This window comes from Electrona antarctica (assembly GCF_951216825.1).
Source record: "Electrona antarctica genome assembly, chromosome: 7".
Lineage (NCBI taxonomy): Eukaryota > Metazoa > Chordata > Actinopteri > Myctophiformes > Myctophidae > Electrona > Electrona antarctica.
This window is the reverse complement of record NC_136812.1, coordinates 32,402,701-32,422,351: the sequence shown is the minus strand read 5'-3', so window position 1 is coordinate 32,422,351 and position 19,651 is coordinate 32,402,701. Positions and strand designations below refer to the sequence as shown.

Here is a 19,651-nt window from a genome sequence, read left to right as displayed (position 1 = left end):
GAAACTAGTCCCCTTGGAATACATGAAATCATGTATATTAGATCACAGACATTCTAGGGCTATTAACTTGTAAACTGAGAATATTCAACTAATATTCAAACATGCATTCACCAAAACCAACTTACAGTTAGTTAATTTAAAATGTATTTGTGTGTGCTTGTGCTCCGGACAAGTGACTTTTTACTTTAAGTGAATGGGAAATGTACTTCAAAATGTGCCTCAAAAAGTAAAATGTCAAACACTATGTGTCAGGATACTCCATGCCATTTCACACTTCCATGCATGTGTATTTATGTAATTTTAGTGAATTAATATTTGCCTTTACACAATTACATATACCAAAAAAGGGGTTTTGGGGCCCCTGAAACCAAACGGCCCCGAGGTAGGGGTGTTCCCTTCATTTTGAGATGGCCCAAGTATATGCTAACAGGAAATAATAGTGGAAAAAAAACTTAGCAGAAAACATTATGAGGGCTGGGTCTAGCTCCTGGACTATAGAGCGTCGCAGTCCCGCCTCCTACCCTGGACCAGGAAATGAAACCCAATGCATTATTCTCATAGACATTTCTTAAAGTATTTATTTAAAGACGGTTACGCCGCGGACAAAGCCAACTCGAGTCGTGACAACTCATGACAACACAAACAATATTTTGGACCAAACAAATAATTACAAAGAAGAAAAACAACAAAAAAAGTGTTGTAACCTTCCGTTTTTTTCTTCTTTCTAATTATTTGTTTGGTCCAAAATATTGTTTGTGTTGTCATGAGTTGTCACGACTCGAGTTGGCTTTGTCCGCGGCGTAACCGTCTTTAAATAAATACTTTAAGAAATGTCTATGAGAATAATGCATTGGGTTTAATTTCCTGGTCCAGGGTAGGAGGCGGGACTGCGACGCTCTATAGGGCATTTCTCTAAGTAGTACTTTGCATGTAGGCCTATGCACAGACTGCATAGGCCTATTTAACCCAATTACTTCTCTCTGCCAGGAGAGGGAGACAATGTACTCTTTCCACCAGGTTTTGTGCAATCCAGTCACAACTGGTCATCCCGCTAAAAAACAGACACACGAGGGTAGACAGACTGTCACAGAAATTGCATGACCAACTTAGCTTTGCCAATATTTTGTTTAATCCTATTTATTTTCTAATCAAACAGAGAAAGTGTGCGTGCGTGCGTGCGTGTGTGTGCGCGCGCGTGTGTTTGTGTTGCGTGCGTGCAACGTGTATAAACACTGGATTGTTAAAGGTGTAGTGAAATGAAAAATACGTTTTTCACACCTTTGAAATGAAATGAAATCTTTAGACCATATCCGTGGTCATATTTTTGACCCCTCTATGCTCTATCACACGGAACTTATGTTTCTTGTGTCCATATCACTACGCCCAAAAAGTAGTTCCATGTGATAGAGGGGTCCCTGAAGCTTCTTCAGGGACAGAGAGAGGTAGCCTGGTTAATAAACCAGACCGAATCAGCCGTTGGCAAAAAAAAGTTGCCTACCAGCGGATTTCGGTCTGGCGAGGCTCAGTAGCACGCCTCTTTCCTACAATCGAGAACAGGTCGGACCAATCGGGACACGGTATGCAATATGGGCGGGCTTTGGTACAGTGACGTTCAATGCTTGAGACATTTGACTGACAGTAGCTCTGACCAATTGCGTCAAAGAGAAAATGTTTGAACCCGCCCCCCGGGAAATTAAATCCAAGTGGAGCCAGCCCAGACTGATATACCGCGACAGTGTTGTGTGATATTAGTCTGGCTTATTAGCCAGGCTAAGAGAGAGGGGGCGCTTCTTCAGGACCATGGAGAGCTCCGAGAGAGAGAGAGAGAGAGAGAGAGAGAGGAGGGGGGAGAGAGAGAGAGGGGGGGGGGGGGGGGGGGGAGAGAGCGAGAGGGAGAGAGTAGATAATTTCAGTTTGCTTGATATTTCAATTAATCTAAGACCGTACACGTACGTTTTAGCTTACAATTTGCGTATTCCTGCAGGAGGAGGAAAAAACATGAGTTCAGTTTGCCAGAGTTATTACACCGCAGAGAAAGAGTTTGTGGAAGGCTTCGGATGTCCTAAGTCGGGCAGTGACAGTACGGCACTCTACTGTTGTGGCTTTAATGACCGCAAGTATTGCTGTGATGATGCCAACAGTTTCTTTCCCTATGAATATGGATACATGTGGTGGCTGAGGTAAGGTCATACCTGTTGATTGAATGAATGCATTTGTACAAACTATAGTACTATTATAACAACTCTTTTGGTTGTTATAAAGGAGAGATTTTTGCTGGGCTATAAAGAAAAACATAAAATGAATACATAGAGGGTACTGATCGATTGATTCAATATACTTTTGAATTAACAGTTTGAAAAAACAAAAACAAAAAAAACACTGCAGTACGTGTATTCAATTCATCGAAGGATTAAGTTGGGAATGCAATTTAATCGATGTAATAAAGCAATTGGCAAGACATTTCAGGCAAATAGGCTTTTAACAGTCACATTTTTCTGATGTTGTTAATGTTACACATCAATTATAGAGCATGTCATCTACCTTGAAAGAATTTGCTTGGACATCATAACCAAATTGAATAATTTAAGAGATAATAGGTAGCCTACTGCAAATCTTCCATTGCCAATATAGGCCTACCTATTTTAATTGAAATTTACCTCGTTTGCATAATCTATACTGCCAACACCTGCACATGTTCGGATGTGTGCTAGTCTTTGCATAAGCCCTTATATTTATTCTTTCCTGTTTTAAAATGTACATGGAGTGTATTTACTCTGCAAGAGTCTTGCTCCCGGTCATTGTTAGTGCATTGTTAGAGATTCGTTGTATACTTTTTATAGGTTTCTTGAGGTATCATGGATGTATTATTTATATAGCACATTTAAATAACAGCAAAGTGCTTTACAATAAAATAAAATAAAAACACAACTTCATTTAAAAACAAACAACATACACAGTGTCACTTTCAACATCAAAAACAGCTCATACCATGCTTGGAAATGCTAAAGATACGACTTGAGGCGTGATTTAAACACCTGAAGGTGCAGAGGCAGCTCATTCCTATAGCCTGGGTAAACCCACGCACCCTGCTGGACAACATTTCATCTCCCCTCAGGCTGAATGCAAATCTAGCCTGGGTAAACCCACGCCCCCTGCTGGACAACATTTCATCTCCCCTCAGGCTGAATGCAAATCTGGCGAGGGGGGAGGGGTTTACCCAGGCTATGGCTATCCAGGGTTTGATGAGGTCAGTGTCGTGATCTTCATTGAGATCCAGGTGATGATAGTCAGCTCCACATAGATCTATGTGTACCAAATTGGTTAATTTACCTCATGACACGCTCCATATATAGCGTGTCTTGAGTGTAGAGGGTTTGATGATGTCAGATCGACATATTGATGATGTCTCATCAGCCATATATGGAGCGTGTCATGAGTGGAGGCACACAATCCACGCAAGCGTGCACGGACGGCTGCGCGCAAGCACATGCACGCACGCACGCACGCACGCACGCACGCACGCACGCACGTTTTGTGTAGTGTTTCAGAGTGGAGCTCAGGCACACGTTTGAGTTATTCAAGTTGGTTTAACTAACTAAATGAGGAACTAACTAACTATATGTTATTTTGTTCATCTATGCCAGTGGTTCTCAAAGTGGGGTCCGTCCCAGGGATCCTCAGTGTCTATAGGGTTCCAGGGGGACCCCAGGACATTTTTTAATTATAGCATAATAATCAGTTTAACCACTTTAAAAACAGTTATATCTGAAATGTGAGCTTGTAGATCTACTATTTAAAAAATAAATATTTTGGAATACTTTTGAACAACAACAATCTTGTGTCTGGGTCTGTGGTATTCAGAAGGGGTATACTCTGGAGCCGAATATCAATTTGAGAAGTTTGAGAACCACTGATTTATGCTAATGATATTTCTTCTGTTTGGACCTTCTGACTTTTGTTTTAGTGTGGGAGCATTTGTGGGCCTCTCTATAGCAGCTGTGGTTCTCCTTGCATTCATCATCACACTTTGTGTCCTGTGCTACTTGTTCATCGTCACCAAACCCAAAGGACTGGACAATGGGTTGCCTCTCAGGGAAGCAGGTACTAAGACCACATGCACATGGAGACGTTTTAAAAAATGTTGTGTTGAGTTGAGTTGTTTATAAAAGGTTTTCCGTACACAGAATCGTCTCAAGAAATGTGTGTCCACAACTCCACATGAAACCACGCTCATGCACACCTAAATGATACACAGAGATGACCAAATACCCCAAAACATAGCATCTATTAAATCATTATGCAGTACAATGAAAGGCAGTACTCAGGGATACAGATTAGCCTCAGACTGGCATAATTTTAATGATTACAAGGATGCATCTCCTGAAATTAATAAGAACAGCAAATGAATATGAATAAAATAAATACGAGCCTGTTATTTCACGAATCAAATATATTAATTCGCTCCACAGCAGGCTGCCTGGGCGCGCCCTGGAAAGACGGTTGATCCTCCGGAGAGCTCTGACTTTCTTATCTCTTACAGCTTACTATATCAAAACAGCACTGGGCTGCGACCTTGTGTTTCGAGTCGCTCCTGCCCAGCCAGGCTGCTGAACACACAGTAATGGTACATACTTAAAAGGTCCACTTTATCCCATCAGCACCTTGATCAAGGTCAAGGGTTCAAGGTTGTACTTTATTGTTACATCTTGTGTACAGCCTAGGTACATGAGAGTAAAACTTATTTTTGGCTTCCTTACAGACAATGCAGCAGCATAGATAGCATACCATTCAAAACAACAAAACCACAGCAAGCACAGCAAACAAGAATAAAGAGTGCAAGAAAGAGCAATCAGAGTGTACAAATAATAGTAACATATGTACATGTGCATGTTTTCCCTGTAGTAGCAAAGTTAGGTAAACAGCTTCACGGTAGGTTATGTTCCATAACACAATTTAGTTTAAGAAGGTGCAATTGAGTCTATGTTCCATACAGCAAATTTAGTTTAGAAAGGTGCAAAAATGTATCATGATAGTGCAAGAGGAGGGCGAGGGGTGGGGGGGCTAGAGTTTTCCTTTGCCCGGTTTCGCTGATGCAAAATTTGCCAAGCCTACACGATATGGACATTTAGCAAGTCTAATATTGCTACAAAATCTGTAATTTTGGGCATGAACAACTTGAATGGTAGCGTGCATGTTCAAATCATGTATATGCTATTTGCTTATTTAAAGCATTTTCTAATCTAGTATGTGCGAGAGACACACTTCATATATAAATAGGCTATAGGCCTACACACTGAACAATATTTGTATTCTGTATTACTTTATGGACAAAATATCAAATTTTACACACAACCTTATTCCAGTGCAAGAAAAAAAAGTTTGATAACAGGGGGATGCAATTAAGCCAGAAGAGATGTTAGACCATCAATGTGCTCCATATAAATTATATAATAAATGTGGCTGTCATATAGGCTAATTACTGTACATAGCCTCCTATTTACAAGTTGGGTGAAGCCATAAGGCATATCATTATTGGCCTCTAGAAAAGACTAACTAACTAACTAATTTTCTTTCTTTCTTTCTTTCTTTCTTTCTTTCTTTCTTTCTTTCTTTCTTTCTTTCTTTTGCAAGACTAACGTCTTTTTTAGTTAAATGGATCAAGGTTCACTTCATTGCGGTAAATTCATGAGATTACAGGAGATTCCTTCCTTCCTTGAGATATCAAAACATACGGGTGGGGTTTTCCTGTCATTGGGGCTTCTGAGCAGCGAGGGCGGGGTTTGCCTAGAACTGCAGTGGGATCCATAATAACGCGTCTCGCGTTTCATCGACACTGGGCTCACTTCCTTCCTGGACTACAATTCCCATAATGCTTTGGTGCACTGCTCCTCCTTGTGGATAGGGGGAGGGCTGTCTTACTGAGACTGAGTAAGGGCCTAAGCACACTTTAGCGGACAGCCGCGGACAGAAGAAGCTGTATTTTACGTCATTTCCGAGTTTTTAGACAGCTGGTGGATGGAAAAGAAGCTCCACGAGAGGAGAGCGTTTCCGGGAATCTGTCCGTCGTGGCAGTCAGCCGCGGGGGTGGAGCTTCTTTTCCATCCACCACCTGTGGCGGACAGCTTCTTCTGTCCGCGGCTGTCCGTTAAAGTCTGCCCATGCAGTATGTGAGCCCAGTGTCCATAACATCAGAGACACTGGGCTCACTGCTAAAATCTAAAATATCTAAAACCACATATTACACACATAAAGACCTTCAGGAAAGTGTTCTAAGTCTTCTAAACGTCATTAACATATATTGTTTTGCAAAAAGGGTGAAGTTTCCCTCGCAGTGGATGAGGAGTGGAGGAATGTTGAGGAGGTGCAGTTTCTTGATCATATGATGGCGTTGAATAGTGTTGAAAGCAGAATTAAAATCAACAAAAAGAATAGTGGCAACATTGTCTGAAGATTAATCTAGGTGTTGGAGAAGGGAATGAAGGAGGCATGCCACAGCATCCTCTGTCCCCATCTTGGCGAACTGGAAAGGGTCCAGCTGTGACCTGACAGCTGGCAGAATGATGTTCAGAATCAGTCTTTCCAGGCATTTCATCATTATTGAGGTTAATGCAACGGGTCTACAATGGTTAGGTTCTGAGTGGCGGGGTTTCTTGGGTACCGGTATGATGGTGGATGTTTACCAGAGGGTGGGTACGGCTGCTGTCCTGTAGGACTCCCAGAAGATGGAGTGAAGGATGGGGGGGAGAGCTCCATGGCGCAGAGCTTGAGCACTTTTGTGATGCCACTTTGTGATGCCATTCGGCCCTGACGTCTTGCCAGGCTTACACCTAGCCAGCAGCTGTCTGACATCGTCCTCTGTGAAGGGGGGATGTGACGGCTCCTGAAAGGGGAGGGCTCCCAAAAGTTCCTCACAGGCAGCATAGTAGTCCTGACCATTTGTAGAAAGTTTTCCAAGTATTTGCAAAGGTGGAAGTATCCAGAGTTGTACAGTTCTTTTGTTTTGTCTCACAAAACCGTTTTGTCTCACCATATATATATATATATATATATATATATATATAAGCTGTTTTTTCTTGAATCCCCTCCTCCAGAATGTAATGACAAATAGCTACAAGCGGCGTCACAAAACACAAAGGAAAAGTTATACATTGTGACTTTAATCAGTGTCTGTCTTCTAGGAACTGAATCCAACCCACTAGAAGGACCAAGTCAACCCAGCAAGCATGGCGGTCCCCAAGGGTTTCGGAAACACTTCTTGAGGGGAAAATTGGACTGTGACAACCAGCCACCAGAACCTGACCGTCTGTTCCAGCGTTGTTTTATGGCAACAGTCACAACCATCAATGAGGGTCCTGCATAGAGCACACTAAGACTGTGTCACTGACACTCCTCATAACTTGTTTTCAAGAAGAAAAAAAAGCACCTCATTGCACACTTGTTTCACAAGCTACTTCCATCTGGGATCTTTGTAGCCCAATCACTGAAGAAGGCCATCCCTTTTTTTCAAGCTACTTGGCAGGATGGGGCCGTCTGTCAATCATATTGACATGTCATGTCGTAGCTGTAGCTACGCCAGCAGGAAAATAAACAAACCAAAACGAACGCCTGATAGCATTAGGTTTAACACTGGGACCCGTTCCCTTGTATTCAATAAATTGCCATGTCTTAGGTTCCATTGAACCTCTGTCTACAGCCTCTTATACTGGACTTTTAGATAATTTAACACCCCAAAGCCCCCCATCACTATCGCGTTGGATGTGTAGGTCATGTCTTTGCTTGCTTTCAAAAATAGAAGACGATTTTCCAATTTTAATGCGCTATAGGAAAATAAGGACATACAATGGCAACAGGCTCTTCTCGATGGCGTCACACCCGGCCTCCCCAAGATCCCGCCCATAGCTGCCGCTGATTCGTTCGACCCGGGCACAAGACGGTTCAACGCCAATCCCTGAGCGATCCCAGATGGAGGCTGTATAGAGAGTATGCACATGCATGATTTTCCCATTAGGACACGCCCCCCTCATCTAGACTGAGTGGCAAAACATTGATCAGCATGGATTTTTGGAGCTTGGAAGCTCTCGTTGGAAATCACTCAACCGTCCTGCGTACCACCTGTTTCTAAATGTCACATAATGCAGGAGGCAGCAAAATGTTGCGTTATTGAAAACAAGCACTTCCAAACTCTGACACTTAGAAAAATAATCAAATGCAGGGCATTTCTTGACAGAAAGTAGCTCATAACGTTTCTATGGTGGATTTTTATGAAACAAAAACTCACAGATGATCTGATGATCTGCCGGACCAATTGATTGATTGAAAATTGTATTAACAGTTTGCAGAATTACAGTACATTTCAAGCACAAACTCAATACAAAGGCTGTTAACTGTGAGTGGATGACCCAATTAAGCATTACACTTGTTTACAACAGGGTCCACCATGTTCAATTCATCAAAACATTTAGAGACGTACAAATAGACACTTCTATATAGACAAAGAACAGAACAGGAATTCATCATAATGGAGGTAAAAAGGGAAAAGAAACATATACAGTGAGGGGAAAAGGGGGGGGGGGGGGCGGTGGGGGGGGATTCAGATTTTACGGGGGCCAGTTTCGAATTGCAGCCATCCGTAGGTGACCTTTGAGAGCGGTTTTGAAGGAGTCAAGGGATTCGCATGTCTTAATGACTGTTGGTAGGGCGTTCCACATTTTGGTGGCATAGGAGCGAAAAGAATTTAGTCCCTTGTTTGTGCCGAATCTGGGTTGTACATGGTTCGTTGCACTCCCTCTGGTGTTGTGGGTGTGGACTTCGTTAACATTAAGGAAGTATCTACACAGGTACATGGGTATCTTGGTGGAGTATCGAATCTTGTGGACCAGACCCATTGCAAGATGCTGTACTCAGTGTACTCTGTCGCCGACCCTAAGCCATGCCAGTCTGTGGGCCTGATTTCTGTGACTGAAAGAGGATAATTCAAGCTTTTCATACAGCTGCAATGATGCACCTCTCTCATTGTTTAATGCAGACAGGACTTTTCTGTTTGGATGAATTGTTTAATGCAGACAGGACTTTTCTGTTTGGATGAATGGGCTGTCAAGGCCAGAAAGTAGGTTTTTGCCACTCAGTGGGCGTACGATGATGTCACGCGCATACCCTCTATTGTAAACTGCTATATTCCGACACACTGCCATTCCAACTCGCTGAACCCTGTTCATAACCCTGAACACACGCAGAATCCATTTCACGTTTTGCAGGGAATTATGTGATCTACATCATTCGCGGCAGTGGCTCAGGGGTAGAGTGCCTGGATGGTAACTGTAAGGTTGCCAGTTCGAACCCGGGCTCCCCCAGAGTTACTGTCGAAGTGTCCTTGAGCAAGACACTGAACCCCTAATTGCTCCCGATGTGCTAGTTGGTGCCTTACATGGTTTCCGCTGCTATCGGTGTATGAATGTGTGTGTGATTGGGTGAATGTAATGCACAATCTCTGTAAAGCGCCTTGGATAAAGGTGCTATATAAATGCACCATTTAACATTTATTTACCATCTACGTCAACATCTACGTACATACATGCAGTTGGATCCACTTATAAAAGTGGCACCGAAAAGGTGTAGGCTGAAGCCAAGGCTTATACTGCCTACCCTTTATAAACGTGGCTAGGTTTTTTATAACAAAACAATTTTTCCAGACATTGGTTTAAAGGACTAAGGACAAGTTTTTTGAAAAGGAAAGAAAACAATCATAATGTTACTAATAATAATGATTTATACTGAAAAACGTTCATGTTTCGAAACAAATAACTTTATTTGTTTTAATGTAACTGACACATTCCTCCCAGTTGATTGCTGTACATTTTTTCTGTTAAAGTAAGTACTTTCTCATGTTAATGTTTTATATGTATTTAATACCTGGTTTTTAAACATTTTTTAAAATTTGGTAAGCGTTGTACACATTTTTAATTCTTTGTCTAGATTATTCCATAATTTAACCCCCTTTACGGATAGGTATCTGCCTTTTGAGTCGGTACTTCTAGTTCTTATTTTGTATATAGCCGTCCCCCTGTGTATAAGCCACCGAGTGGCGCGCTATGAAAATGTTGTTATTAAGGGTGTCAAGGCATGAACCAGGTGTTCTGTATATACAACTTATGATCATATCTTTGCATTTTTTGAAAGCTATTTCAATTGTTAGGCATTCGAGTATGTTATCAACATTAAATGTCATGCTTTGTACCACACTACTTCTTAAAGATGTGTTCACATACAAGGCAACTCCTCCTCCAGTTTTGTTAGTCCTGTTCAAAGCGAACAGTTCATACCCCTCCAAATGCACATTGACATCTTTCTCATGTGAGCATTGGAGTGAGCATGATTATAATAAATTAATTGGATCTCATTTTGATGTTATTTTCCCGTTGAAGAGAAGACTTCCGCACACTCGACTTACTTGCTTTTTGATTGATTGAAATGTTTATTTGAATAAAGCAATTTTAAAAACAATATAAACAGAAACGTCAGAATAACAAGCAGTACAAAATAATTAAAAAAAACATATTCAAAAGGAGTGAGAAGAAGCATAGCTTATAGCTCCCACCCCCTTTCCATCAATCCCCCCACACACACACCTAGTGAAATCCTGCACCTTCTTAATCCCTGTAACACTTGCCACTTGCTACAGGTGTCAAAGCAGCAACCGTGTAGGAGAAGGAGGGAGACCCGCACTGCACACTGCCTGAAGGTCGAATGACCCAAACGTTGCACTTTAACACTACAATTTGACCGTTCTTTGGCCGGTCTCACTCTAACGCCACGCCACACCATCCAGTGTACTGTACCATGCTGTACTGTAGCAGGCTGTATACTGTCCCAGGCTGTACTGTACTGCTGCACCCTGTGTGTGTGTGTGTGTGTGCGCACAGTGGAAAGGGGAGTGTCCTAAAATATGATGTAATTTGCATCACAGTGAAATGTTACGCAACATGGAATTTCATGCAAATACAAACTGTACGGTACGGTAATTATGACTGCATGGATGCAACATAGTGCGTCATGTCTGGACAGGCATGCAGTTGGTGTTGTGCATGGAGAGATTTGTGCACAGTGTGGTTTTGTAGGAGCAGGCGAACAAAGGCGGACATGTAAACGGTCGACCCCCCTTTCAATTAGTGTAGCAATATAGGATATCACCTTATTTTGAAGATCCAAAACACAGCGACCGGATGTTGTGTCAGCTTAATGGTGTGTGTGTGTGTGTTGTCGGATTGATTGTTATTATTTCACAAGCCGAGGAGAAGTACAGGCTGGCGCCATTACTGCGACCGCTAGGCTCCGTGCAATAAGCGTTGTTTTGACCAGAAATGCCGCCTGGGAGGGGGATTTGGAGACTAAAGTGACTGAAAGCGCGTGTGCACATACACACACGCACGTGCGCGATAAAGATGGCGCAGTCCAGTGTCTAAGCTAACAGATAGATATCCGAAGCTAATGTGAGTAGCCTCTCCACTAGATCGGATCACACACATTTATACAGCTGAATAAACGTAGCCTACGTATTGTGGCAGCGTCGCTTCCCGACAAATAACGCAGGCTACGTTTTAAGCTCTTGAACCAGCAAGTGGCAGTGTGCAGGTCTCCGTCCTTAGTCCTTCTCCTACACCATCTTATTTTCCCCAAAGAAACAAACCAAAAGATTGGCACCATCTGTATTCTATGACCATACATCTGTCATTATTATTCATCAGACCACGTTTGTTTTAGAGATTTATATCACAATAACTCTCAACACAACACCCATTAATAACTCTAACATAAATTCAAAAGGGAGATAATGCTCTCATCATAGTGAGGGTTTATTTATCAAAGAAAAAGGTATTCCACATGTCTAAGCACGCACAGGAGAAGTCACGTGATATTTGAGGCTAGTAATAACATTTGATAACAATGATGTACAGTAAGATGCCTGCAATAAAACTGAACATTTGACAGATAAAAAAAAAAGGTTTAGTGAGTTTTCATGCGAGTTTGATTCAATCATATTATAAGATTGACAGAAAGTGTACCACTTAAACCCTATTTCTAAAATAATGTGGAAAAAATAGCTTTGTCACTATTTGTTTAGATCTGCTATTTTCTTTTTTTTATGTCCAAACATTTGTTGAAGATTTTCACCTATAATGACATGCCCAAAATAGCGATGCCAGGTTGAAAGTGGTTAATTGATTAGGCATTCTTCTTCTAACCACAACACCGAGTAGCACAGTGCACTATTTAGTCATCGCAAAACATAATGTTAAAGCTCTTCTTTCTTCTTTAAGATGATCTGCCGGACCAATTCAGCAACCTTGGGCCTGATTTCCGTGACTGACGTTTTCGGCCCCCAAGCATCAACTACCATTCCATTAACATCGATCAGATACTTCCAGAAGTTCCAGTCAGGCTCCTTTCCGGAGGTCTCTGTAAGGGAGGCAAAATACAAGACACAGATAGAATTAGGTACAATTAACCTATATTTTATCATCTTAAAGCTTATATACTTTGTTGACCCATTTCCCTCCGGTCTATAGGCTACTAGGCTGAGTTTGCTCCCTCCTATTTTCCCTTTATAGCATATTTTCCATCTACAAGCTCACAACATCTATTTTCGCAGACTGTTCACCCCAGAAGGGTTCATGTGGTTAATAAGACTACGATCTACATAGTATAATCAGATCAGACTTTCATCCATGTTAATAGTTTTCTTTTTATTATAATTTTTATCCCACGATTTTGCAACCCATTTTTTTCACCCAGTGTGAATTATCTAATGTAATCCTGGGCGCTACTCTTTTGCTAGCCTCGGAAACCCAGACGTTTTTATTTCCAGGGAGAAAAATAAAGTCTGGGTCCGGACTGCAGCGGACTGACCTCAGTCCAAGCTGCTTCTTTTCACCTGACAGGGGAGAGTTTCCCCTGCCGGACATAGTGCGTGGAAGGAACATGTTATTCCGACCAGTTCTTTTCCCCTCCATCAGGCGCCCCGGCTGGCCAGGGGGAGGTAGTTTAGAGACCAGGATTACTGCATGTTTTTGTGAGGGTACCTACCCTAGGACTAGGAGACACAGGGAGAACATGCAAACTCCACAGAGAAAGGCCCTATCGCCAACCCCCGCCTCTGGTCTGGGCACTGATGACGCGGAGGAGAGAACACGCCCCCAGCACCCACAGCGTCCCCAGCGGGAATCGAACCCAGGAGTTTCTAGCTGTGAGGCGACAGCACTACCGACTGTGCCACCGTGCTAGAGCCCTGCATGGGCCTAAAATATGGGCCCTGGCCCGGCTCGGGCCCGTGGAGTTCATCCCAGGCCCGGCCCGGCCCAAAGCCTGACACCTTTTTTTTATTCATTATTTCTAGAATGCGCATCGCTTTATTGGTGCACGGACAGCACGCAGCAGCCACTCACTCTTCTTCTCACGCTCTGATAAACCCACATTAAGAACAAGAAGTCAAGAACACACACGTCACACTAAAAAGTACTTAATTGTAGTTGTATAACTAACTGCTCTTTCTGCTGCACTGTCAGTGTCAATCAGTAGCGATCTACTCGCAGTGCGACGGGTTGTGAGCTTGTAGATCGGCTATCGCAGACTTGCGCTGCGTGATAAAAACCAAACCCATAATAATAATAAATCAAGAACACTTACATTATCTGCACTGTACAAAACCAACTTTGTTTAGTGTGGTAACCTCCTGCAGTATTTAAATTGTTTTTTGTTGCAGAGTCAGTTCTGTCAGAGGCTATAGAACGGCACTCGGTGTGTGTGTGTGTGTGTGTGCGCGAGCACAGCTGCGCTGCATAATAATTAGGAGAGAGAGGGGGGGGGGGGGGGTGTCAGCCTGGGCTCCACCCACGCGGCAGAATGCCGCTGGGGCAAGCTTTTCCGGGAATCTGGCCAACTCACTCACCTGCAAGGTACTTGTAGGCATTGTTGGCTCCCAATCCAACCACAGCGATTTTACTGAAGAGAGGAAAGGAGACGCCGTATACCCTGCGAACAAAGCTGTCGATTTCTTTGTCACTCCCAGGCTCTTGCTGGCCAAACTGGTTGCAGGGGAAGGCCAGCACGTTGAAGTGGTAGGGTCCATAGTCTCGATGGAGCTGCTGCAGGTCAGTATAGTGCTCCTCAGTGAATCCACATTCACTGGCCACATTCACCACCAGTGACACCTGCAAACATGGGTTGGACTTGTATGATGCTAGAACACAGTGGGTAGTAGGCTTCATAAAAGAAACTCAACACTGTCATCTTACCAAACAACAAATAACGAACGATTAAGGATTTAATTGTTTCTGTAGTTGAACATTATGAATAAAACTGAAGGTTATAACATAACCCTGGTTAAACAGACATTAGCGAACAATTGGCTTATTGAAAGATGGACTTCTTAGGACATCAGACAGAAACTTCTCATAAACTCACATACTCTCCAAGAGTCTGGGCTTTTGCGTCATGACCGTATCGTGTATTTCCTCCCTTGTCCTGCAGGAATATACACCGTATCGTGTATTTCCTCCCTTGTCCTGCAGGAATATACACCGTATCGTGTATTTCCTCGCCTCTTTTTATTTTAGACCGGCGGGTTAGTAGCCTGCTGGTTCAATAGTGCTCTCGGGCCTTGGCCTGTGAGTGGGGGTGGCTGGACACGATACCACTGTTAATCTTTGTATTAGTAACAAGGTGGTGTCCACAAATTCTGGCCAACCTTGGTTAGCCGCGTTGTGGCAACGTGCTGCGTTATGGAAGTGGGAGGGGAGCTAACGTAACCGTGCTATCGTTAGCCACACGGCAGACTTTTAGCAGGGGAACAAAGCCTTTCTCACAATCGTATCACTCTAGGCTAGTAGCCAGCGATGGAGTCCACATTCCATTGGAAAAGGGGGGGGGGGGGGGGGGATCCTCTAATGTGGTTCCGATGTGTTAGCCGGAGCTAGTACTAGGGGAATTTTGAGCAACCTCGATGTCGTTAGCCGTTAACCCGGTGAGGAGGCTGAGGATTTGTGCACGACCTGAGCGTTGTTAGCAATGTGGCTATCATGGCTGGGAAGTAGCTATTCGAGGGCGATTTGTTTTTAGCGGGTAACCGCGTCAAACTGTTGGGACAGGTTTAGGCCTGTCCATTGGTACAACAGCCGGGAGGCTAGTAGGCCTGAAGCAGTCTAGTCAGCTCACAGCCTTAGCTGGAGATATCAATATAAGATCAGACAAGATCAAATAACTTACTCGTAACTGAGTGTAGTTTCACTGAGATCTTGCAGTTCTCGCCTCGCGGTCCAAGTAGTCGGAAACTCTTTTTGAGACTATCTGAGGAACAGCAATCTGTCGTCAGTGATCGAGCTTGAAGTTGTTCAATCTAAGCAGAAGAAAAAACGAATGGCGATCAGTGACCAAGTGTGCGCACTAGTACCCCGGAGGGGAGGAGCTACGCACTACGTCATGACGCAAAAGCCCATACTCTTGGAGAGCATGCAAGTTTATGAGAAGTTTCTGTCTGATGTCCTAAGAAGTCCATCTTTCAATAAGCTAATTGTTCGCTAATGTCTTAAAGTTTAACATAACATATATTTGTTTGGCTTTTAGCCTTCGTAAACTAAAGGTTCACAGGACAGCTATAACAAATGAAACATATTTTTAATTACATTATGTAATAATTGTGAGGCTTATGTATGTATGAATGTTGAGGATGAAAGCAGGTAAAATTCAGCACACATTTTGTGAGTACTGCTGACGTGCTGAGGTGGTAACAGAAACAGTGTAACCTCGCGTCACCAGGCTTTCCACCTCGGAGGAAAGCCTGATCTCTACAAAATTGTCGTGTGAACCGGTCTGGAGTGGATGATATTGTTACGTCATGTTGTAGTCATCGTTTTGTAGTTATCAGGCAGGAACCATCATCTGGAACTTCCATTCCCTCAAACCAGAAGAATAACAATAAAAGCTCTCGTAGCCTGCGGCTTTTATTGAGAAAAATCAGTTTGAGGGAAAAAAGGAAGTTCCAGGCAGTGAGAAGCAGTAGACCAGGTGAGAGATACAAGGCTGAATGGTTCATTAGACCCGATTAAGGGGCTCCAGGAGTCAATATCTGTATTGATTTGACTAGTTACTATACTAGTCAATACAGATATTGTTATATCCCTATCTAGGGGCAAAATGGGATGCAATATAAGATGGGAGGGAGTGAAAGTTGAAACCCGGTTTTATTTAGGACTTTTACATATTTACAATACGTAAAAGTAACACAATAACAGTTAATGACAGATATCTATCTATATCTATCTTATATAATAACATTAATTTTGTGCCCAAGTTAAACCCAACTTACCAAGATCATCCGTTAACAATTCCCTCCGAATCAATCAATGTGATCTATTATATCACATTACCCACAATGTACATAATTCCTGTTCATATATTAGAGGCTCTAGTACATGCAACAAGCAACATTTAGCAAATACATTGGTGTGTAGACCAGTGGTTCTATTGATCATTCCAAATTTGAAATTTCAGATACCAGATCATCATCTTTACAGACTCTTCTTCATCACTGCTTTTGGGCACAATGTTGGAAAAGTGTTGTATGTTATTGTATTTGTAATTTATTCAATGTCAAGAGAATTTGTATGCGCTTTTTTTGCCACCTTTTTCATTTCAAATATTGTTGAAAAAGAACTGTGTAACTTTGCTATAAGAAATTATTTATAAAGTTTATATATCATTATTATTATTATATGGGTCAATTGCAAGCATTTCTAACATGTGACTTAAAACATATAGTGACACTCAACAGGCATTGTAAAATGTCTTGCTTTCTCAGCATTTTGTGTTATAAAGGTTAGTGAAGAGGACCTGTACATGCAGAAAACGCAAATAATTAAGGTGAGTACGAATCAGCTGATTAGTAAAACATCCACATTTGTGCATGCTCATAAGAAAAAATAAGTAGGCACTAGGCAGTGTAGGCCACTAATTAATTTTAGGGATCCCATTATATAGTGCCATGATGAAGTAATCACAAGTGTAACCTATTGTACATGATAGTACATTATAATGTGACTGTTTATGCAAAGTCTAAATGTAGCCTATAACAGTCTCATTTAGACATTTAGGACGTATTGCCAAAAACAAACAAATAATGTTATAGGTGCATGATGTTAGTTTTTCATGTAACTGGTTTATTGTCAATATATGTATTATGGTGTATTGGTAACAAAGCCAATCACACTTGATGGGCGAGCCACTCACACTGGATCTGCAGGCCTGTTGCCACGTAGACTAGCATAGGCTGCAGGAAGGATGGATCGTGGCAGACTAAGATTTTTTTGCAAAACTTTGTTTTCCAGACAAAATAAATCCTCTCGTCCAATAGACCAAAGTCCATCAGGTTTGCATGCAAAGGTAGTCAGACATGCAACAACAAAAAACGATGTTTGCACCACGTCGACTGTCCCAACAAGTCAGCTGCAGACGAACCCCAAACTTACCGAACCCCGGTATTTTTCCAGGGACACCAATTTCCCTCTGCTGTTAACAACTTTGAAAGTGTAAAGATCTTTCTGTTTTGTCTCGATGAGGTTGAATAACGTTATTAACACGGCGATGAATGTCCCGAGAAGCATTGTTCAAGCCAAGTAGAAGTAGTCAAACTTCTGTGCACAGTGGTGTTCCACGACGCGTCGGACTGTACCTAACTCCCTTCGCCGGATGATAAGTTTAACCATTGCAGCAGCACAGCAGTCAGCCAGGCAGACTTGTGCCCTTGGTGAGGGAGGAGCTTGTCCCCTATGATGATCTAAAACCGGTGTGTGTGTGTGTGTGTGTGTGTGTGTGTGTGTGTGTGTGCGTGTGTGTGTGTGTGTGTGTGTGTGCGTGCGTGCGTGCGTGCGTGCGTGCGTGCGTTTAATCAGACCAGTGACCAGAAGAGAGGGCACCTCAATGTTATTCAGGCTGCCAAGTCTCACAATTTGGGAGTGAGAGTTACGCAATTTAACCATTTACCACGCACCACGTACGCCACAATTGGCATTTCACACGCTTATTTTCTACTCATTATAGTACTACATTATAATATTTTCCATAACTTGTGTTGTTGCGCCTTCCGAGTCAGGGACACGGTGCTGATTTGCTGAGCCGTTAACGCCAGTGTCTTTTTGGCAAATCTAAGCTAGCAAATCTTTGATATAATATAATATGTATTAACAGTTTGCAGAATTACAGTACATTTAAAGCACAAACTCAATACAAAGACTGTTAACTGTGAGTGGACAACCCAATTAAGCATTACACTTGTTTACAAGAGGGTCCACCTTGTTCAATTCATCAAAACATTTAGAGACGTACAAATAGACACTTTATAGTCAAAGAACAGAACAGGAATTCCTCATAAAGGAGGTAAAAAGGGAAAATAAACATATACAGTGAGGGGAAAAAGGGGTGGGCGGGGGATTCAGATTTTTACGGGGGCCAGTTTCGAATTGCAGCCGTCCGTAGGTGCCCTTTGAGAGCGGTTTTGAAGGAGTCAAGGGATTTGCATGTCTTAATGACTGTTGGTAGGGCGTTCCACATTTTGGTGGCATAGGAGCGAAAAGAATTTAGTCCCTTGTTTGTGCCGAATCTGGGTTGTACATGGTTCGTTGCACTCCCTCTGGTGTTGTGGGTGTGGACTTCGTTAACATTAAGGAAGTATCTAGACAGGTACATGGGTATCTTGGTGGTGTATCGAATCTTGTGGACCAGACCCATTGCAAGATGCTGTACTCTGTCGTCGACCCTAAGCCATTTCAGCCTGTCAAAGTGGGCAGGGGTGAGGTGGGTTCGGGGGGTGAGGTCAAGTAGGAGCCTGACCAGTTTGTTTTGGGAAGTCTGGAGCCTAGTTTTAAGGGCCTTTGAGGTGCTGTGGTACCAGGAGGTGCATGCATAGTCAAAGAAACCTTGTACGAGGGCTCCTGTTAAGGTCTTCAAGGTGTTTTTGTTGACCAGTGAGGAGATCCTGTAAAGGAATCTTGTTCTTTGGTTGACTTTTTACCAGCTGATTCGAAGAATCGGCAGGTCTATATTAGGATGGGAAACTTGCAACACTAGATCCACACTGCTTCAAGGTGCTGCCACACGGTCAAAAGAGCTGCGCACGTTCTCGGCTGCGCGCTGCTTAAAGCTTGAGTTTTTAGACAGCTGGTGGATGGAAATGGAATGTTTTGCGCTATGGTGTGGAGACGGTGATACACCGTCTCCACACCATAGCGCAAAACATTCTTAAGCTGCGCACTTCTTAAGCTGCGCGCAGTTTAAATTCTGAGTTTTTAGACAGCTGGTGGATGGAAAAGAAGCTCCACCTCCGCGGAAGACTTGAGCGGAGGAGAGCGTTTCCGGGAATCTGGCCGTCGCGCAAGTATTCGGCGGAGGTGGAGCTTAATTTCCATCCACCAGCTGTCTAAAAACTCAAGCTTTAAGCAGCGCGCAGCCGAGAACGTGCGCAGCTCTTTTGACCGTGTGGCAGCACCTATTAGCATGGTGCAAAAGTAACTGCTGTGTTTGTCTCCCGAAACTGTTCAGTTCAGCCTGCATGAACAGCGCTCGAGCGCTCGGTTTCTGCCCCCTCAATGTCGTAACTCTTCTATGA

At 42.9% G+C, this 19,651-nt stretch overlaps 3 protein-coding genes across 4 annotated transcripts in view; 2 read left to right on the top strand and 1 right to left on the bottom strand.

Moving 5' to 3' along the window:
• podn (podocan) overlaps nucleotides 1–19,651 on the top strand; it is a 163,762-nt gene that overhangs the window by 72,339 nt on the left and 71,772 nt on the right. The window lies entirely within an intron of this gene.
• LOC306925879 (protein shisa-like-2A) lies at nucleotides 1,999–7,360 on the top strand (the record flags this gene model as incomplete). The annotated part of the gene is made up of 3 exons (XM_079505020.1): nucleotides 1,999–2,180; nucleotides 3,965–4,101; nucleotides 7,179–7,360. The coding sequence occupies 3 exons, from the start codon at nucleotides 1,999–2,001 to the stop codon at nucleotides 7,358–7,360; spliced, it is 501 nt and encodes a 166-aa protein (XP_079361146.1).
• Nucleotides 11,832–17,783, bottom strand: gpx7 (glutathione peroxidase 7). Its single transcript, XM_079505920.1, has 3 exons — nucleotides 17,517–17,783; nucleotides 13,943–14,204; nucleotides 11,832–12,453 (listed from the first exon to the last, which is right to left on the bottom strand). Exons 1-3 carry the CDS (start codon nucleotides 17,649–17,651, stop codon nucleotides 12,290–12,292), a joined length of 561 nt encoding a protein of 186 aa, XP_079362046.1. The 5' UTR covers nucleotides 17,652–17,783; the 3' UTR covers nucleotides 11,832–12,289.